General features: G+C 43.1%; 1 protein-coding gene across 1 annotated transcript in view; it reads right to left on the bottom strand.

The window, feature by feature from the left end:
• Positions 1-22,846, bottom strand: part of Gfrl (Glial cell line-derived neurotrophic family receptor-like) — a 217,633-nt gene that overhangs the window by 113,460 nt on the left and 81,327 nt on the right. Inside the window, exons 2-3 of the mRNA XM_033332476.2 lie at positions 16,355-16,477; positions 1,775-1,945 (exon numbers count right to left, since the gene is read on the bottom strand). Coding sequence (XP_033188367.2) covers positions 1,775-1,945; positions 16,355-16,477 — 294 coding nt within the window. The remainder of the gene's footprint in view (positions 1-1,774; positions 1,946-16,354; positions 16,478-22,846) is intronic.

Below are 22,846 nucleotides of genomic sequence, written 5' to 3'. Positions count from 1 at the left end.
GTTTCAAGAGATCAAGAACGAAGGAGAAAACGCGAGCCATTGCGATCCTCGAGGCCGAAGGAGCAGGAATAATTTGGAAGTAATGAGTCGAGCAATTAGAAGAGTTTGGCCAGAATCTTAATTACATTTATCCCAGTGTATAAGCCGGTATGGTCCGGTGAAAGCCGGTCATACGGGAAAGGCAACGCGGATAATGAAAGCCCCGTGCCGCAGCCGCTACGAAAACCAGGAAGCTTCGGCACTTAATGAGATTAAATTCGCCCTCCTGCTTCGAAAAAAGGAAACGAAGAAAAGGGAGAACTGGCTTCCGGGTGGCGAAAAAAAAAGAAGCAGAAGGAGAAAGGAGGCCTGGCAAAGGCACGCAGCAGCTCTTCCCTTTTCCCTCCGTTAAACGCGCAAAGATCCGCGCGTTCTCCTCCTCTCGAAGTCAACGTCAGTTCCAGAATCCAGTGAAAAGCAACGCGTTGTAGCTTATGCAGCCGAGGCCTTTGAAGCTTTCGACGAGGCATAAAAAGATCGCAAAAAGAACGAAGAAATCGGTTCTAAGCTTTCGCCTCGATGCGCCGAGCGTAACGTGTTGCATCTACGATCATCCGGCTCTGCCTCGCCACCTTCGTTTTTCATCCACGAGCTATACTGCGCCAGCGTTTCGACCGAATTAAATCGCCTATCCTATTATCGAGTCGAGGCTACGAAATAATTAAGAGGGTTAACCGACACCGGCATTCGCGAGCGTACCCCGAAATTAGACACCTCGTTGGGAATTTTGAAAAAGAGAAAAGCGGATCGATGACCGTAACTCTATCTTGTATCAATCGAACAGAGAGCAGAGAGATGCGATTTTTCACTGTGGACGTTTTAAAAAATCGAATGACCGCGGATGATGAATTAGAAATGGAGGAGCGAATACACGATGCGAGTAACGGGCACGAAAAGCGACCTTACATGACCCAGTTGTGAACGAGCAGAGTGACATGCGAAAAAATAGATAAGAATAATTGTATTTCCAATTTTCCTCGGCCGAAAGGTCTAACCAGGCGAAACCGAGTTAAAATAGAAAATATGTAGTTACTGACGACAGACGTGCCGGTCGATCCAACGAGAAAGCGTATTGCTGAAGGGGATCCTAGTAAAAAATATCCGACTACAAGCTCCGTGCTAGTCGAAAGGCATTCGGATTATCTTGCTCGTGCGAAGGGCAATCACGGGGAATGCGAACGGTAAATATCGTCGACGATTTCTCAGGTAAAGACGAACGGGACGGATTCCGCTTTCGAGGACGCTCGAGCTTCGACCAACGTTCTCGTTCTTCCGGTTGGCGGCTTGCTTCGAGTGCGTACAACGCCAGATAGAAGTTAAGGTTAAACAAGAAACGAACGATGGGACAGATTATTGGAAACGTCGCGCGTGTACGACTCGTTAAAAGTTTCCGAGCATCGTCGATGGGCGACAGACCGAGACCGCCGAGAGGAATTTCCCCGACGCTCGCTCGGAATCTCTCGTTGCAATCACGACCTCGCGATTAAACGCTTGTTAGAAGATTAACGCGTGTCCAGCTCGATCCCTTTTTCACGGCGACTAGATCGATCTTAATTGATTTCCTCTGTTCCCGCCTATAGAATCCTATTTTCTGATAATAGAAAAACTCGACGACTTTATATTCGTGGAAAGATTGGCGATCGTATCTGGCCCGTTGAAGTACGCGGAAAGCTGTTGCAATTCCTTCGGATAGTATCTATCGAAAAATGTAAATTTTTCTCCGATGAAAACTTACCTTTCTTTGAGACGTAGATGCAAGGGTGGTCGAAGAGGAAATTCTGAAAACTGTTGCAATCCGGATCTACATGCGGTTCCCTGCAGAGGCACGTTGGGCGGAAGAAAGGGAAAGCTTGCAGAGTGTGCAGGGCCGCTTGACACTTTGTCACTGTCACCGTCGAACAAGCCACTGAAACAGTTAAATTATTATTAAGCAAGCATGCTCATTGCCGATGACAAATACGTCTCCTTAACGAGGCGCGAGTACGAATAAATTTTGCGTACCTCTCTCGTATCAAATGCTTCTCGTAAACACGTGACAGTTACGGTAGGGAAATGAAACGCGCCATTTGAACGTGCGAATGACGTCGGACGAAACACAAGCCCGTAATTGCGCGTGCGATTGAACGAAAACAGAAGAAAATCGAATCGACAAAGTCGCACGTGTACGTGTCTCGTGTACGGTGGATTCGGCAGGATTATATTTCACAGGACAATAATTAGTGGAAGACGCGACAAACGTCGGTAACGCGTTGCTGCGAAGACTGGGAAATCCCATCGAGGAATTGGGCGTAACGGGAGCCAAACAAGGCTCGACAGAGAGATTATCGTGCAAGAATGGAACGGTCGCGTTACACCGTAGGGAGCAATGGGAAGTCCTATAGTCGGAAAACCGAGGATAACACTCGAGGTGCCTCGATCGTTTCAGCAACAACAGTTCAACCTTCTGTGTAAACGTAACCCCTTTTCCTTGTTGCCACGACGCGACGGTAAGATCCATCGACTGTCGTCGTCGATGCGATACGCGAGGAATGTACACGCTTAGAAAAATTTCACCCGAGGGAAGAACACAGAGATATTACATTACGAAATTGCTGAACGCGAAAAAGAACTTATAGAAGGCGATATATGCGAGACGAGGCATTTCACGTCATGATATATTCGTTTCGCGACAGTTAAAAATTAATTTGCCGCCTGAGAAAGGTGATTTCGCCTGGAGTCGCGTCGTAAACTTTGCCTGGCCATTACTTAGCCGGCCGAGAATCCAATCGATCCGGGAAACCAGGCTTTTAGGACACCGGGTATAACTTTCCTAGAAGACCGTGGAAAGATGGCAAACGAAGAGTCAGTGCTCTATCTTAAATTAAACATTAACTTCTGGCTGCCAGAGAATTTTACTTTCCGCTTTGTAGCCGGAACTCCGACTCGTACGAATCTTTTTCTTCTTTCCTCCCCGGTGGCATTCCCTTTATTTCTCTGCCATGCCAGCACCAGCACTCTTATTTCCTCGTCGACGGAACGTTTAAATTAGGTCGCGACGACGTCGACGCCGCCGATGGTTAACGTCGTTTTCATCGGTTCGCGACGAATCTATGCCACAAGTTGCACGTTGCCGTCTTCGCCGAGTCTTCTCAAAAAATTCACCCAACGAAAATCGTATCATCGGCGTCCTTCGAGTCAACGTCTAAAAGGCTGGTCGCGATAAAGAAATGGGTCACCTCCTCCCAGGTTAGCAACTCTCTTCTCTTTCCATTTCTGCATCGTATTGCAGACGCGATTTGTTATCGAGATAAATCGAGATTATCGGATCGCAGAGCCGTGCTAATATTCCGTTAGCGGGTGGAAAAGCGCAATTGAAACTTCCACTTCGGTCATTATTTTTCGATCTGACATTCGACGATGACGACGACATCTGGATTCATTACTTATACCCCATCGCCGCTGCTGCACGGTTATTACGAAACTTACGATGTCTTGGAATAGTAATTAAGGCGCACTCTCGTTCCTATTCTTTCTCCGAACGACGCTGTACTAATTAATCTGCGTACGGGGGAATCTCGCGCGAGCAGGAAAAAGACGAGGAAGAGAGCGAGTTGAAACTGCTTTAACGAGGAAATATTTTAACCGTTAAAATCGTTGCGCGAGTAGTCTAGGAAGGTTGCTCGGCCGATATCTCGCTCTTTCGTTCTCGTAAGAAACAACGTTCTCGGTGAATAAATAGCAAATAAATATCAAAATAAATACGTGTGAACGCGACATAAGATTATTGAAACCATAGTGACGTCTCCTAGGAACTTTTCAGGAATTGCAGATGCTTAGGCGGCCAATTTGCGAAATTGAAACGCTGCTTTGTCCTTAAACGGCCTGACCGACTCTGACCCGGTACCTTGCTCGCTCTTTGATATTTAAATCTGACAATTTAGTACCACTTTAGAATAATCGTATCAACCGATCTCCTATCCCGTAATACGTGGAAAGTTGCGGATCGTAACGAAGCGAAACAGAAACCGATCGGCGGGAAATAGTTTCAGCCAGAATAACACGATCGCGGTGGATCGCCAATGAAAATAAAATTCGGCAACATTCGAAACCGATACGATTCGAAAACTGCAAGGCAATATCAAAACAGATTTAATAAAACAGGAAACAAATCAACCGTGGCGAAAATAAAAAGTATACGGTCCGCTATCGACTAGAAACGACACGGTTAGAAGATTGATTGTTCTCTGAAAACAAAAGGGAACCAATAAAAAAAAAAAAAAAAAGGAGGAAAAACAACGGAAACAACGTTGTAAAACTTGCTTCGTATTATCCTACGGGGGTTGAATCGATGGTAGCGTAGAAGTCGTGAACACGCTCAAATCGTCACAATGCACGATATTGCACAAAACCGAGGATCTGGCAGCTGCAGTTGCAGCTGCACCGACGCTGATACCGCCCTGTCTCTCCCGTTTAATGCTCCCATACCGCGCCTATGCACCATGCTCTACGAGAACTCGCATGGTCACTGTTAGATAGCGGTTTCAGGGAGCTACGCGCTGCAGAGAAAGCAGGAGAGAGAACGCCACGAGATCATACGTACATACGTTTGTACGATTGTGCACCACCCATCTGCGTTCTGCGAGGTGGACCACCAACCACTATCCGAAACATGTGCCCTTGTCTCCATGGATAGCACAGGTGATACCTTCATCTCTATTCAAAGCTAACCGCCGTGCTCGATTTTACCTTTTAACCGAATTAAATAGGAATTTTCACTACGATAGGCAGAAACGGTGTCTGTTTCGTTTGATAATATCGAAAGATGGTCGATAACCTTAGCCTGGGTAATCATAAAATTGATACAGAGCTAGCTCGATAGTTGAAAATTCCGTCTAAACGATTCAATTTGCCGATCCTTTTTCCCCGCTCGAGCAAGAGACGGTGCTTACTTTGCTTCTTAAGTCTCATTTTTCGATCAAACGTTTTCTTCGCAAGAAACGGATGGTTAGCCTGGCTAAATGAATCTTCTTTTGTCTTACGAAGGAACGTCGCAAGAAACTCGTAGCTTCTTTACTATTTTTATAACCGCGGTGAAAATCGTCAGAGTGAGGAAAACGTTTCTCGATGGGCTTTCATTAAAACGGCCGAATTATTTCCTAAGTAACGACTTTAATTCGGATGAAAATGTCCTGCTTTTTACCGGAGATAACGACCTTATTATATCGAGATCCTGGTTAGCAACTTTTTACCAGGACTCTCGTCTCTATGTTGCGAAATGTTCTTCGCAATACACACTCGGAGATTTGAACGCGATAGTTCTGCTTTGTATTATTCAACCTGAACTTCCATATTCGTTACGTGCGCCAAAAAAAGAGAATTATTATCTCTTTTTTTTCTTTTCTTTTAGTCTTCCCGTCTGTTTTTCATTTCGTACTCGTACGCCAGGACGGCTATTAGTTTCTCTTATCCATTATATCATAAACGCCAGAATAGCTAATTAGTTTCTTTCCTTTTTGAATTGTTTAATTGAGGACGACCGCGCGCGCGTGTCTATTTTATTTCTTCTTCTTTCAATTTCGTTCGAAAGTTGACGAAAAATAAAAGATCGAAATTCAATTAAGGTAACGTACGGTATTTTTATGGAATCGAGCAGAACGAAACATAACAAATTAGAGTGACGACGTTGTCAGGAAAATGGAAACGCGGGGAAATGCGTTTGTGAAAAAACGTACCGCGCGCTTCGAGAAATCGATGTGGATGAATTTATCGATACTTGCACAATTGCGTTCTCTATCGACGGGTCGAATCGCTTTGTCTCCATTTCAGTCTCGATATTTCGACTATCTAATTTACCATAGCATCTACAAGTGAAAATGCAGCCGTTTTGTTCTAGTACAAACGCGTATCCCACAGGACACATGGGAATCGTAGGACTGTATCGCGATCTATTGGGATTTGTTACATCAAAGTAACCACCGGATCGAACGATTAAAGCGATGTAAAAATATGAAAGTTCAAAGGATGTAGCCGATGTTCGGACGTCGAAGGTAAAAAGGGCGCACACCGCAAATGTAATTGCAACGTTTATTAAATCTTCCGCGATCAAATGGCCACGCGTTTCCCCGATTTTTATTAAACAGCCTCGGAAAAAGCTTTAGATTCGAACGGTTACAAAGCGAGCGACATCGGCTTTTGATCGCGTCGGATCCCTATTGTCTCGATTCTCATTCTCTTCTATAATTATCATAAAATCTGTGTGACCCGTGTGCTTCTATATTCGTTTCTCGAACGGTAAAAATATTGCTTGCCTCGTAATATTTCAGCTATTGAAAAGAGAAAAAAAAAAAAAAAAAACGGGGCGTGGAAAAAACTTTCGCAAAACATTAAATTAACGGCATAAATCCTGGAATTTCTATTTTTATCTCTGTATTATTCTGAGTTTTTCATCGTCGTGCTTGTCCGTTCGTCATTGATGCGCGGCGTGGGGCTCCCTTTCGTTCTCTCTTGTTCCACGTCGCGCTTTAATTATCAGAATACGTTCCAGAAATACCGTGCCGTGATGAAGAGACCGGTGCGTTGATAAAAAGCACAACCGATCGTGGCCAGGGCCGGCGCGAGCCTCTGTTATAATTCATCGGCGGCGAAAAATGAACAGCGAAAAAATATGTGCAGCCAATGGATAGCTCGCGATCTCGAACAAATCGGAGGCAGGATACGCGACACCAGCCTCTTTCTCTTTTCCTTTCTATCCTCGCGTTTTCCTTTTTTCTATCCGCTTTTCTCCGGCGTATGTTCACCTAGGAACACACGCAGACACGTGCACAACGTGTGAATCCCGTACACAGCCATACAATTTCCCCTCCTCCATCGCTATCTTTCTCCTACCTAGGCCATTGTGCTCAAGAACTGTGCACGGCGCTTTGCCGTAACAACGTACATTGTATTTTCGAACAATGGGAGGATCCTTCTACCGTCCCCATCACCGTTTCCACCCTCTTTGCCACCTTATCGGTGCTTTTTTCCACGGCAAGACCACGCTTTCCGCGCTTATTAATGGCGGCAAGCGGCAAGCGACCGTTGAGCTTCGATTTCGAACAGTCGCGTTTTATTCCGGCATCGTTCCTTTTAAAATTATCTCCTTGCTCTTTCTTCCAGAAGTTTTCTCGGGGATTGCTATTCGCGGATCAACGAGAACCGATTCGTTTCGACGTCGGTAGCCCAGATTCTCTTCCACGCTTTTCCTAAAAGACCCGACTTTATTTCCTCCTCAATTACGTTTCCGCGAGACTCCGGCAGCATAATACTCTGCCGATTCTTTGTTCCATTAATTAAATAACCCGAGGATCCTGTTATTTGCTCTCACAATAACCTCTGTCTACGACACGAACGAACGTTCGCTTGAAAAATCGAAATTCCGAGAGATTCTCGCGATCGCAACGGAATATCCCGCAGCCGTGGCGCCTTTCACGGAACGATTAAAAAGTTACGGAGCATGAAAATATAAAAGAGACGAAAGAAACGTCCGTGATGTTTCACGGCGATGAAACTTGCTGAACTTTCCTCCTCGGATTTCATCCGGATTCTCGGCATCGTCAATCCTGCGCGTTTAAAAGTAACGTTTCCCATTCTCCGGTAAAGCTCGGCCGACGAAATAATTAACCGTTTCATTTGAAGGAAAGTGCGCGCGGATTCGAAAGAAGCTCTTAAAGTGGAGGCAGTAACCGACCGGGTCTCGGGAAACACAGCGACCGACTAATCAGCTTGTCCTCATTGTACAGTCCGTGATTTGCAACCAATGAACCAATGGGAAAGTTTGCGCTCGCCTCGCGTTCCTTATACCGTAGAATCCCCGAGAAGAAAGTTCCGCTAGAAATAACGTAGAATAAAAAAGCAACGATTCGGAAACCTCGTGCCAAAACGACTCAAAATTTCTTCTTTTCTCTGGCCGATAACGGTCGTCGATAAATTCGACGAATAGCAGGGTAACGACTAGAATGTCGCGTGTACTTGGCTGGCAAGTTATTTCGTCGTAGAAATTAGATTGTACGCAACGTCCTCGTGAAACGATATTGCCGTATTCGTTCGCAAAGTGATTTTCGTTCGTGCGCATAATAACCAACGACGAGGCAGAATTTTCCCCCGACGAACGGGGTAGAACGACGATCGAGGGTTTAACGGAAGGGTGGTTTGTCTACCGGTTGCCATAACAAGGGACGAAGGGCCGCGTGCTCGTATATTCCGGATCATTTTACCGTATAAACGTTTAAGCAGCAAATTGATTGCCCCTACGGCTCATGCTAAACCCAATAAATGTAATCGTGCTCACCGATTATATCGTTGCAAAATCGTGTGCGATCGTGCACGTAATCAAACGCGTAAATTTCTACGCGACACCGTACAATTAAACAATGCTGGCTTACCATACTCGAGGATAAGCAGTTTTAAGTTGCCTCGTTATCGGCCAATCGAGAAATCTATCTGGATTTTCCATGAGTTTTTGCATTTCGATAAGTGGCCATCGAGCCAACGATCGGTTTTTCTGCCTTGCGAATTTTACGCAACGATTTTCACGAGGTCGCCCGATCGATATTTTTTACCACGCAACATATGATTTTCGTACGCATCGATTCGCGTCGTCAGCAACTTGGTCACTTGTTCGAAGTTTGGAAAAAGTAGCGAGCCAAAGGGGAAGCGAACAAACCCGGCCAAGGAAGAATTAAGGTTGTTCTCGATTTTCTAAAGCAGTTTCTTATCGATACACTGTTAACGAGATAATCCGGTCAGCAACGAAATTACGTTTACAGGAGACTTTTACGTTAAAGCGCCTGGCTAACGATACCCACTACGTCGTGCGGCAATCTTTTTCCTTAAGTTTCTATGAAAACTAAACGATCGTCGGAACGTTGTGAAAAAAACGTCCTTAAGATAGAAGCCCCGATAGCGACTAAATGAAAATGGCTTCTTCCCGAGCCGAGCTTCTCCTTGAGAGTACACCCACTGAAAAACTCTCGCCTCCAAAGGAGGAACGCCTTCGATTCATGAAGCTGCCCAGGCTTGGAATATATTTTCGGGAACCTTTCGCCATTTTATTTCGAAATAAAAACGAATCGATCGCAGTTACAGCGACCAACGCGAATACACAAAATTCAGGGTATTATATTGCAAGTTTCGAACGTTGATCCGAGATGCGAAAGTCACACAAGACATCCTACGATTTTACTTTGTCATCAGTTTCGTCCGGCATCGTTGGAATTCGCGCTGAAACGCGAGCGTTTCTAAACTGAAAATCTGTCCGGAATTCCTCTCCTATTAATTGCCTTTCTCCTTGACTCGAGGAAAAATTACACCCTAAGCTCTGGTTGCTGAAACGCGAGGCTGAAAGTAACGAAGCTGGCGTTGGCTAACGCGTGTAACGGAGGCCGCCTATTATAATCAAAAAGATTCTGAACGCATTCTGAACGTTACATCTCGTTTCGATTGAAATGGGCCGCATGAGATGCGAATGATCGGTCCGTGATGATCCCAGTTCGCCTAAAGGAGAACGCGAACAACGTAAGATAGAAGCTATCCATCGCGAAGAAACGCAAGCCTGATAGGATCGTCGAGTATTATTTTGTTTCCGCTGAATTAATTTGGTTCGCAGTTACGGCAAGTAAATTCGTTTATACCTTCAGGCGTAATCGATGATTTGGCTCGAGTTCAAACAATCAATCATTCGCTCGGCCAACTGTTGACCAAATGAAAGCGTTATTTCAAATGACACGGGGATTCCCGGTGCGGGCTCGGTTTAACCTTTAACCAGACTGTCGAATATGGGACAGGAAACATAAACTTCGGCTTGTGCAGTTACACGCGCCGCGATTTGTACGCGGTATTTACTGCGAGCATAAATAACACGACGATTTCGCGTTACGTTAATTATGACAATCATTTAAGCTTGCCAATTGTTTCGAACAATCGCGTGTAAACGATATTGCTGAAATCTGATTAAAAATTAGCCAGACGTAGGATTCGACTAGTTCGATAATGTCAAGAATTTAGGTAATGGCCTAGAAGAAAATGTTAATGAATTTATCCCCGTCGATTCTATAAATTGGTATCGGCTCGTTAAAAAGCGAAGCTATTGCCCGGCAAGCTCTCGTTCTAAGTTTCCCACAGTACGTATACATTCAGTGGAATCGATCGTAATGGTCGGCGCGTGTACCTTTCGCGGCGTTAGTGATAAGCCCCGAAAGCATCGGGATTAGTATGTGGCGATAAATCAGAATTAATTTGAACGTCCACGCTATCCCTTTTAACGTTTTACTTAGTCGACGAAGCGGAGAATCGAAAAGAGAAGGAGGCGGTAGACAGAAGGAGAAATCGGAAATGCAAAGGAGATGAGGCAGCAAAGCAAGGCGAACAGAGAAACGGAGAGAGCAAGCGAAAGGGACACGATGGGAAAAGTGCAGGAAGATTCATAAATCCAAATAAACGTTTGGAACCTCTTCTGCCTTGCAGATTTCAAACAATCGCGATTCCAAAGCGAATTCGAATATCCCTTTCTCTTCGGTTAATATTCCTTTTCGCGTTATTCATTGTTCTGACGTATGATTCAGCGGTGGCACAGGACAAGGGTCCTCTAACGACGACTTGACATTTGAATTTTAAAGTTAAATCTAGTCTGTGCATTATTACGCGGCCGACAGGTAATTTCTGCGCCGCTTGGCTAAAATTGTGCGCACGCTACTTACTTAAACCGGAGTAATTTGTAAAATAATTATTCGATTATTTACATTCAGATATACATATATATATATAGTGAAAATTAATTTTATGGGGTCGGTATAACAAAACGGAGAAAAACGTTATCCGGGTAAAAATAGTTTCGAACTGGAAAACTAGCTGGAGATATGAAGGAATTAGTACTAAGCATAGAAAATGCTCGATGCTTCTGGGATAAAGGGAAACGCTTGAATAAAAATCTGCACGTGCTGGAACTCATAAATCTCGGCGCGTACGTGACGCTTCAACCGAGATTGGAAAGCTTAATCTTGGCTGGGAAAATTGGCCCTTAACAATGCAGCCACTCCTATCCTCGATTCGACTAACAATAAGCTAAACCGATTTGTCAGCCTTTAATTTATAATGTATCGAAACAACTTTGGTTCGAGGGATTGCTATTATAAAAGTTGTACGCGTTATTTGTAAGTCAATTAGAAATTTTCCAAGTATACCGCAATTTGCATAGTAATGACTTTTCGCGCAACACAAATAGCTTGAAACAAGCAATTAGCTTAGCAATTATAATCCCAAGGAATCGCTCTAATCTATTTTACTCGATTACTTATTCCCTTCGAATCAGAACGATCAATGAATAATTTACATAACTGTCAAGTTTGCAGGAAATCTCCTATAATCATATCGCTCGATTCTCATTAGTACGATCGTCTTTATTCGATAAACAGACTATTGGTTTGCCCTGACAACCTCAAAATCAATCATCCAAGAGAATCCCAGAAATTAAAAGACACACAAACCACAGGCGTCTCGATGATCGTACCTTCTCGAATCTGGAACGCAACGTAATCGAAAGATTACAGAGGAAAAAAGAAAACTCACGAGATAGAACATGGAAGGGGTGGTCGTTATTTAAGGACGTAAGTAGCACCAGCCGCAAAATGCCACCGATGCCTTTTAATAAGAGAGTCTTGCCATACCATATCCTCTGGTCGACGCGTTATTACTTTGGACGTCTGCATACTTGGTACGCCTCCGTCTGTGCCTTCATCACCGAGAAGCAACTCCTGCTGAGGATCGCAGCCTACACGGTATGACGTGGCGTGTAACTGCAAATAGATAGGTGGAAAAAGAGTGCTCAAACGGAACGACCGGCTCATATAAGGTTCAGCCGGTTCACAAGTATCCGTACACATGGACCGAGGTTCCGAGAAGTCACGAAATCCCAAATCGACTAGGAATCCCCTTCCCACGCATCCTCTATCGACCGATTTTCTGGACAAGCCTCTCTAGCGGGTCGGCTGTCAAGCGCACAACCCTCAGGAAACTGGAAAGGTACGCTCACGAAATTTCACTTCGGACAGCAAAATGGAAACTGAATCCTTGTTGTCGGCCAGAATGGCTGAATGCAGCGAATACGATGTCCACCCGCTGATTTATCATGGACTTTCTTCGTTAACACGATGACGAGCCGCGGTACTTTATTCGTTTTCATCGTCGACTTTCCACTGGCGGTTTTAAGGTTTAACGTTAGTCCGTTTGTAACAGTTAGCACGTTCGTAGAAGAGAAGAGGAACAGTGAAAGAAAGCTCGTTTCTTCGATATCAAGAACGGAGTACGTTCGTAGTTGCGCTATTTGCCGGGAAATTTTCAATGAAAATGTATTGAGCAGATAAAGGCGGATACTCGAAGAGACAAAACTCGCCGAATGAAACGCAAATTCTTTGAATTTTGCGATCAACGAAAGCAAAATGGAACGAATATTTTTCGATATGTGACAGAGAAACAATGAATTTAAGCGTTCCATTGAAACTGGAATTATTCGTGAGCGCCGTGAAAATCAGTGATGAATCGTCGCTACTTTCGAATAAAGTAAAAGCATTTATTAATCAGGTTGCAGGTAACAACAAATCGATTACGTAAATTAAAATAGGACAGTGCACAGGAGCGAAATGTGCACAAAGGGAACGAAGCGGGCCATTCAAGTTGCGCAATTAAACGATCGTTCAATCAGAATTATGCAAGCGATATCGAATAAACATTCAACTGGCACAGACAGTTTGTCGAGAATGAATAAGCTTTAAGTGCAAGATCAACGCCGAAAGCAGTTTACGGAATAACAGCTTCCTATCTGCGAAGATTTTCCTAGAATCCAGCGATCATTTTCATCGATAAGGTTAACACGAAATGGAGGTCCGCTATGGTCGACAATATTCATCGTATGGGGCACTAGCGCGCGAAATAAGGGTTGCGGATAAGATTATGGCAGCTCCTGTGGTTGTTCAGGGAATGTTAACGATCTGGAAAACCGTTCATATTGGTACTTTCTATATCGTGTTTCTTATCCACAGTTTTCTGCTGACTTACAAATATTCGACAAATCGTTGCTCCGATCGATATTACATTTCTTACAAGTTTTTCTATTATCATCGCCTTAAAAAGAAACATTTTCTGACCGCCGATACAGATTTTTTACAGTTTTGTCATATAGATATTATGCTCGTACGCTATTTGATTCGATTATCGAAAGTGGAGATAACAATGTAACTTTTTCAACAGCAATTATTCGCAAAACGTAGCTAACGATAAGTTTCAAAGCAACGCTAACTCCGCTAACTACGAAACTTCTTTTACGAGTGTAATTGCGCTGATGAAATTGCAGTGCACGGGACTATCTAAGAGACAACAGCGGTATATGGTTGGAAATGCGTCGAGTACATCGACAACTTCCGCTTGACCTATCTCTATGCGTTCCGCAGCTGAAATTTCGACTGGCGCCGACCGTGAACAGGAAGCCTCACGGATCGATATCTCGATTCGTGTACCGGGGGCCACACTGTTTATGGACGGATGATTATGAGCTCGATGAATGTCCATCGGTGAATCCGACGAGCCAACGAACGCGAGAATAGCATAAATGCTGGAATATTGCAACCGGGAATTGTAATTTTAGCGTAATTTACGATAACCTCGATCGCCATGGGAATCAGTGCCGCGCATATAAATAAAAACTTTCTAATTACACGACCGAGTTCCAGTCTACAGACGGAGAGCAATAGGAAAACAAAAAGGGAACGGGTCTGTCCATAAAAATAGTCGAGTAAATACGCGGTAAAAGTAGGAAAGTAGTATCTAAAAGGTAAAAAGCGCGTCGATGCCCTTTCACTTGGATTTCCCAGGGGTATTCTGAAAATTATCACAGTCCCAGAATTTCCAAGCTGAAGAATTTACGCCAGTCTCCCTCGATACGGTCTCAGAAGGCGATACCGCTAGCTTCTTTCGTATCTGTTGAATCTCTGCGCAATGAAATATCGAAATTACATAGCACGCTCCTAGCATAGATTATTCGTTTCTGATGGTCGGCGAATCGACGAAATAGAAATTTCTTTGCTAACTCTCTCTTAATAACCGTAAGTCGGCCGATTCATTTACTTGTACTACTTATTTTCACGATAGCGTAAGAAGCGGCTTAGCTTTTCATCGAAGTCATGATTTATTAAATACACGGTTACTGGCATGTGCATTTTCTAAGCGGAACAGAATTAAAAATTTAATCGATGATTGTTCATTAGCGATCTCTGAAGCGAAACGCAATGAACGTTTCATGGTTGAAAAAACACTTTCGCCGACGATTCATTCAAGCGTATGTAATCCAGCGTGCACGTAGACGTACGATTCTACTCGAAATTAATATTTTTCACGATGTTAAGCGATTTTGCCATGAACGAGGAAATAGTTAATTTGTAATGAAAACCATGACCGGTGGTGGTGGTGGTGGTGACTCGAAAGTCGATAGTTTTCGTCATTTTTTCGAGGCCGGTGCGTCAGCTGAATCGCGAATTGTTAATTTCGGACTGGAACCTTTCCGGCCAACTGGACTTTTCCAAGCGTTTGCTTTGAATCACGAGAAAACGCGCTAATTAATTCGCCGAAGCAGTCATTCGGAAAATAAACCGTTTCGCTCGACAACTGCTGCTGCTCTCCCGTTTGGCTACGCGATTTTTTCCACCGTGTTTCATACTTCCAACGTTTTATTTAGAATAACGATTTAATTTTTCAAGAAAAAAAGGCTCCCTCGACTATGGAATGAATGGTAGTTTCTATCATCGAATTACCGATCGACGATAAATATCTAAATTACGCCGAGATTTCGATCGTTCGTCTCCTACGTGAATCCTTGAAAAAATATAATGATTTTGCGAGGGAAAGGAGGGGCTAGTAAAGTTGCACGCGATTTAAAATGTGCCAATCAATGTGCTGAGAATTTTTTAATTACACGTAATTCACAGGAGAAGTTCTGCATGTTAATCTACTTCGCTTTGCAAAGCGTTTCTCTGTTCATGCTCGCGGTCGCACGTGTACCACGACGATATCACGCTTCCAGCCTCGTTTACTCGGTAAATTAAATACGAATTAATCCCATTTTCCCGAGACGCGTACGAAAGAGCACGTTTTAACGGTCTTTCCTACATTTTACTTTCGTTAAAGTAAAACGTATCTAATTCCATTATTATGTTGAAGGGCCGTCCTTCTGTTTGTTTTAATTTCCAGCCACGTTAGGGCTGTATTTGCCCCGATTTTTGGGGTCGTTCATTAAATTTAAACGTAATTCCCCCGGCGCGAAAACTTCATAATACAGTTATCCGAGTTATAACTCGCGCGACGTGTAAAACTACGAGCTTTGGGAAAAAGAACATCGGGAAAAAAAGAGCACCTGATTAGAGGATACGTAATATTCAAAAAGTTGGAGATTTAATCTGGCCACGGTTTGGATTTAATTATTTGCACGACACGGCCGGGCATTTTGTTCGCCAAAAGAGATTACAGTAAACGAAATCGGAGCAGCGTCGCTCAGACAACGTGTCATGGATATCAAACCATGCCAGTACTATTCCAATTATTAATATTGGATTTCTTGATACTCGCGGTTTACATTTTATCCAAATTACGCTCATTCTCGGATATAATTGTCGGTTCTCGATAAACGATATTTGTTAACATAGCTTCTGTTTATAATGGATCATTTATAACTCTCTTTTTAAGTAAAAGTACCCGAAACCGTTCGCGATCAATTATATATTAATCTCGTTCTAAACTCGTAAAATGTTCGTTAATAGTAGTACCGAAGAATATAATCGTCTTCGTCGATAATATATTACGTCTATCGATATCTAGCTTCAAAATAATTTACAATGTGACAGTGGATAACCTGATTTCCGTTGCAGTTTCTGCGGATACAATAATCAGAAGAGAAAAGAGGAAGAACTGTAAAGAAGAGAAGAGAAAGAAGTGCGAAATGTACGAGGTCGTCGACCGTATCCTCGGTCCGCTCCGCTTTTTTATTTCTCGTTACATTGGCTAAGGGAAAGCTGCTTCCACTACTCGACACCGTTCGACTTCGCGAGCCTCTAGCTTGATCCAATCGTGCCCCTCGGCTGCAATTATTTAAATCAAAGAAAACAGTTGAGAGCCGGTTCAGAAATCGCTTCCGACTCTAACGAAAGCTCTACAGGAAGTTGAATTCGACTTGTTTGCGACGTATAAAGATGTTTGCTTCTCCCTCCTTTCTCTAATACCAGTTAAAAACAATCTAAAAGAATAGTTGGTTAGTACTCACCCAGTTCTGGACCACAGACCCTCGGTATAATCTCGAGAATGGCGCTGCAGGATGGATCCTCGAAGCACAATTGACGCGCGTAAAGACAGTTCAGTATTGCAACCGGTACTTTGATGTCGGATCCTGAAAGCAGAAATATCATGGCAGACGTTAGTAATAAAGAAGAAATAAAATATCTTTATGAGGGTATACAGAGAATGAAAGTGGAAAATGGATGAGCGAACAGAGCTTCGATCGCACAGAAAATACTTAGTAATCACCATTGCGCTGCTAAGAAAACATACGTATAATGGAACGTCGAAATGCATTCTGATTATAGGAAATCGAAGATATTCAAACGAATCAACCGAAACAATTGGAAAATAGAACAGGACGAGAAAGGGAGAAAATTCGCGCGAGGAAAACAATGGAAAGTTACGATCGCAATTTAATACACCATCCAGCAAAGCGTTTTTATTATTTATAGGCGACAGTAATATTAGCGAAGTAACTCAGTCACGAAAAATCGCGTTTATTCATCGAACGCAAATGATCAAGATTTTTCCTTCGCAACATTTTTTTCACTCGATATCGCTCGATATTACTCGACGCGAATCAAGATAAACGAATAATCGAAGTTACAATGGTAGACTAGTTCGATCGAAGCTACAGATTCAAGAGATAACGCAACTTAATTTTGCTCTAAATCAACAATACGTGGAAAAATAAAATATTCACGCAACTTTCGCTCGTTGATACGTGTAAAGGCACAATAAAAGCACACTCGAGTAAATTGAAAACGAAAGCACAAAGAGAAAAGCAATCGAGATTTCCAATTCGATTGGCTTTACAACCGGCTATCTCAACGTTCGAAATTATTCATCTATTTCTTACGTACATCGTGAAGAATTGAAAAAAAAAATTCGTAACGACATTTAAAAGCGGCACCCATGGCCAAGAGCATGAAAGAAAGGGACCGGGGGGAGGGGGGAGATGGAGATGCGGTCACACGAGAAAAAACGAAAGCAGAGAGAGAAAATGGAAAACGAGGCACGAAAGAGATAGGAAAACTGCACGGACCCTCACGGATTTTTACGAGCCATTCGCGAAATGGTAGTCGATAAAAGAAGAGTGCACCCCCCCTGTAATTAATTACGAAACGTTCGCTACCGCTGGAAACAGCCATAAAAAAATGTACCACCGTATATATTCCCTCTCATGACAGTTGTCCGTGCATATCCTGAAGCAGTGCACTAGGAAGATAGACGGATTTTTCGAATCGTAAATCGAATTCAGACCTTTTAACATGGCACCACTCTTTCGAGTTCCACCGGGCTAAGGATCGCCACTTCCGGTCTCGTTTTTTACGACTTCGTGGACACATTTTTCATCGGCTGATCTCGCTCGATGCACAGTCAAGATATTTCGAAATTAACCATACTCGACAGATTCCAAGAGAATGAAAAATGTCTTTGCTTAATGCACGCCGGGCATGGCATGTCTTTTCGTACTCGTTGAACGCGAAAAGACAGATATATACGACCGGTGAACACGAATTAGGCGGCCATTATTGTGTCATGTATTATTAAGACGCAATAACAGTCGAGAGAGAGAGATACACACAGACTGCTCAAACGCTTCACTTTTGTTATTCTGTCCCTTATTTCGCGAATGAATCGAAGCGTGCTCCGAGAAGAGGCGAACGAGGCCAAACAAATACAGCAATTTCCTTCTTTCTATTGTTTTGAGTCGCGAAACGAAAAGTAACGCGGGCCACGGGACGCCAAAGGAAACTTTCCACGGAATATTTCATGCGTACGAGAAAATATGAATGTTTAACAACGTGTACGGGCATGCCGTGGAAGTTTACAACGCTCCGTGATGGAACTGCTCGTTTTTGCCGTGAATGTAAATTTGTTTCATGTTACTTACATGAAGTAGAACGACGCTCATACAGCCGCTTTCCACAAGCCGTCGGACGAAAAAGAATCGCCTGTCTTTAAGACAAGATGTTTCAAATATGTGGCGCAGATGGCGTCGCGATCGCAACTGCCGCCACCATACGATTCAAGTAGAAACTTTAATTCGCCTAATTATATTACTCGAAAAATATATTCTCTAATCGAAAAAGTGTCAGTGATGTATCTTAAGGTATTTTTCGTTCTCATTTACGTTAAATTATTAATGGTATAACTTTTTATGAATATCTAAAACTATTGAAATAGTTGCTTTATTGAGTCTATGTTTATCTTCATATTACAGTATGTTTCCCTTACGACAACGTTTCGTCAGTGTTTTGACAAGTGGTAAATTGAATGTGAAAATTAAGTGGAAAGTGAAAATTATTGAAGATATTAAACGTCAATTTCGTGTTTTGCGGGCTATTTAAGGTAGTATTAATTGCTACGTCCAACAACGTTCGGTGAGTAGAATGTAAATCTTTTTTTCGTTTTAGAATTTATATTTTATTGTACTTCAAGATGCACCAGAAAAATTACGTGCAAAATATGTTTTATACACGCTATGCGTTACTATAAAATGCTGCAACCGAAAAGATAGGTTATTCTGTTAAAGTACGTTTCTGTGTATAACAGGTTAAAGTGAAGGAAGAGAAACAGCAATTACATTTATAATTCGATGCGATTAATTAAGTTGGTAAAGCTAAGTATTTAAGAACAATTTATCGACACGATGAAGAAAGCTAAAATAATAGAAGTCCTTAAAAAGAGTAGCAGCGAATAGTAAGTAAAACGTGCGCGACCAGAGTAGAATAATATTTCCATTTAACTTCCCTTGCTCTTGAACTCACTACTTTTTCCATCTCGCTTCTTTCAGCCAGATAATTATTCATCGCTACTATGCCGTCTTTCTTTTCGGCGCCGCCTTATAATGAGACGTTTGTTTTAAGTGCACCAAGGCAGAAGCACGTTTCTTTTCTGTTTTTGCTTTTTACGACGAGCATCCCTGTCTGACGAAAACACAAGAGAAGCAAACCAGCCGAGAAAGATCAGGAAGACAAAATTCAAATGAAAAGCACAAATATCGCGGCCAGGCGAATCATGCGACGACTTACACAACCGTATACCATCGGTGTACCTCTGGTAACGATTGTTCGCGACCCAGATCGATTCGCAAAGTAACCCCATTGATCATAGTCTAGCTTCGACGTCACGACTAGAATACGATGAGAATATTCCCAACGTTAAAATATTTTCCATGTTTTTGGAAGTAGCATCTCGGTGTATCGAAGTACATCGATATCCAGTTGTGGAAAGATACGCATAACCTCTCTAATTGTGGACGCGTAATGCCCCGCAAAACGATACAGATATTGGTATCGTAACGAGTATATTTCTATCGAGGACTGGCGTACTCCTTATTCCCTAGCGTATCAGCGGTTTATAACCACGCGATAAAGCATGAGAACAACTGTGTATTCCGGCATATTGAACTAGCCAGGCAACGGTAGTAACGGTAACAAGTGGAGAGATATGCAACCACGTAATACGTAATCGCGAGTTATACCGTTACATTAATTTCATGACTTACGCAGAACGTCCATGAAATTGCGATTAATCGTGATTTACTCGTGTCGAAAGCGAGCACGGTCGGATTGCCATGCCGGTATTGCTGGACTGACTGCGAACACATCGTTTCTTGCCTAACCGAAAAATCTATAGACAATGGACGGGTATTGTTCGCTGAACTGATATACGTCGCTTAACAGAACTAACGTTTGATAATATTGCCAATATTCGACGACGGCGCTGTAACACTCTATCGCTGCGCTCATGCGCCAGCGTTACTATCAGCGACGTGCTAATACAATCTTCCGAGTAATTCCAGCTGACTCCGTTAATTGTCGGATCCCATCGTAGCCTCTCCTCAGTCAGCTGGACCTGCTAAATCACTCTCGTTGAATCCGAAGAGATCTCGAACTCGAAAATTACTTCTTCTCTCAACTGGGTACTCTTGGATTCTCTTGATGTTCTCGAGAGAGACACGGTAGAACGCGAAAACGTTCTAAATAGGCGGGAACGAAAGGTTAAAGAAACGGTGTCAGCAGTGAGCCGGGAATTCACGCGAAATCATGCGAATACAGAAAACAAAGTGGCGTGGAATAACTCGCACGTCACGATACCGAACAAACACAGTCGAATCGATACGAGAACCAGAGTATTCGTCGCGAAAGAGTCTCATGGCCAGGTCGAGCGTTTTATTTCTGTGAGAGTGAAACACGTGAGTGTGAGGAACGAAGGAAGGGGGAGAAAACGGGCGACACGCGAGCGTTACAGAACGATAAAGCATCGCCACGGATATAGCCATAATCCAGTTCGCCGGCATATTGACGAACCCACTCGGACAGTAATGCGTTACGAGTGGCTAGATAGGGAGGCGCGTAATGCGTAATCGCGCGACGCATTATGATTCACGATCGCACGCGAGCACGATAAAGTCCAGCTGTGCGAGCGCACGGATACACGAGTGTACACGTCGTGATCGTACACGCGGTCATACAGCTTAGCCTGTTTCTGCTTTCAATCATGCTTGAAAATCGGCCTACCGTTATAATAGTAACCAAGGGCTAACAAATTTTCGATTTCGTGTAAAAATATTGACTCATCCATGGAGTCGTTAGTAAGTGATGGTAAAACGTACATGCTTGTTGAGATTTATCGACGATATCTTGCTATAAGTAGATCTCTCGATAAAAAGTTGTTAGCTTTTAAGAAATCCAAGCATGAGTTGGAAATACGTGGCAAGTTAAGTCGTAGGTAGATTCGTTTTGCGTAGGGTTGGTTGTTTATAAAGAATATCTCATTTCATCTTGCTCGAGTCTCGCAGAAGCGAACGCTGTCAGGCAAAATGAGAACAATGGAAAAGATTTAATGGAACGGAACGCAAAAATAACAAACGTTGCATCTGCTTCCTGGAATAGTCGGTCGGTATTCAGACGGGATCCTGAAAAGCTGGGCTTCGAACTGCACGAATTCTGGCAAACTTTCCTTGAATAAATTAAAAAGTCGTAGACATCGCAGACGAGGACGGAGTATACTAATTTCTAACCGACCTCACTGGCTTTAAAATACGTGCCTGGCCTTCCGATCGGGGTGATTTCAACGTGCCATTCTGTCGGATAGTTTCAGAAAACTAGTCATTTCTGAACGTATCAACCTTGTTTACCTTCGTTGCATAGTAACTCGTGTGCATTATGATATGCTTAATTTTTAAGAAAAATTGTCACCGCTCTTAATCAGCTGCGTAGAGAATAATTAAATAGGAAAAAGAAGTCGTGGAAGTTGAATTGCAAGCGATTGGACGCAGACAGGTGGTAACACACTTTCAACGAGGAAAAAAGGAGTAGGAATGGCATTCTTATCAAAGGCGGTTTCACGAATGAAGTGGACGGGAACAAGGTCCCAAAGCACCTAGTTGTCGCAGTGCCGTGGCACAAGCCGAGTCGCGCTATGCGGCATAATAATTATCGTCCTTCGGTGGTAGCTAACTTTATGGAATGGAAGTTCGCGCGGCTAACCCAATTGCGAGAGGGCGAAGAACGAGAGAAAAAATGAAACTTAATGGCTCCTCCCAAGAGAGCTGCAGCCACTGCAACAATTTTCCAAAGCCACACTCTGTTCGTGCCTAGAGCCGGCCCGACCGACGAGTACGAATATACCGGAAAATTTCACCACGTTTGCCGAAATCAAATTTCTCAAAGTACAGAACTATGGCAGCTTTCCGCGGACCTCAACACCTTTTCTAAAATGGTCTGACAAATTAGAACACTGATTTTCTGTTGGTAAGTTACGTGAACCAAGACTACTTCATTAGATAAGCTTGAAAATTCTCGACGTTTCCAGGCAAATATACTTTCTAATAATATTTATTCAGAGGAACTCTGTGTGGTTAGAAACAAGTATCAGGGGATTCCATTTTGTACGTGCATGGAAATACACATCACTGTACGGTCACGAGGGATCATCGAGGTCGCGTTATCGATAGCTAAGATCGTAGAAGTTCAACTTCCGAGTTAATTATGATGAAGCCTATGGTCCTTCGTTCGCACCAACTTTGTCCAGGTAATATAACGCAGGTAATATAACAATATTCTGCTTTAATCGTTGTTTCATTGAAGGAAGAACAGATGTCAAAAGGAATTGGGAGTCAGACTCTATTTGCCGGGTTTCGAAATCGCAGAAGAATGTGGGTTTAACGCAAAAGGACAAACAAGGAAAACTTTTTCCCTTCAATCCCGAGTTTCGTCTTAGAGGAGAAAATCCTTTATCGTGGCCGCCTTCGTCCGGAGAAAATCCGTTTGAGCATTTCAGTGCACGGATATATTTAATTATCTCGACGATGGTGGACGAAAGGTGCTAGAGATAATTCCAGAAGGTCGCCGGGGAAGGGCCGAAACTTTTGCACTCGAACTGCGTTACGACGCCTGGCAGAAAGTATAACTCTCCTGTCTTATTATATATAGATCTAGCTGGCAATTGGAACTTCCGCCTGAGC

Source organism: Bombus vancouverensis, chromosome 7 (assembly GCF_051014615.1).
Source record: "Bombus vancouverensis nearcticus chromosome 7, iyBomVanc1_principal, whole genome shotgun sequence".
In the NCBI taxonomy this organism is placed as follows: domain Eukaryota; kingdom Metazoa; phylum Arthropoda; class Insecta; order Hymenoptera; family Apidae; genus Bombus; species Bombus vancouverensis.
This window is presented reverse-complemented; position numbering and strand designations above follow the sequence as displayed.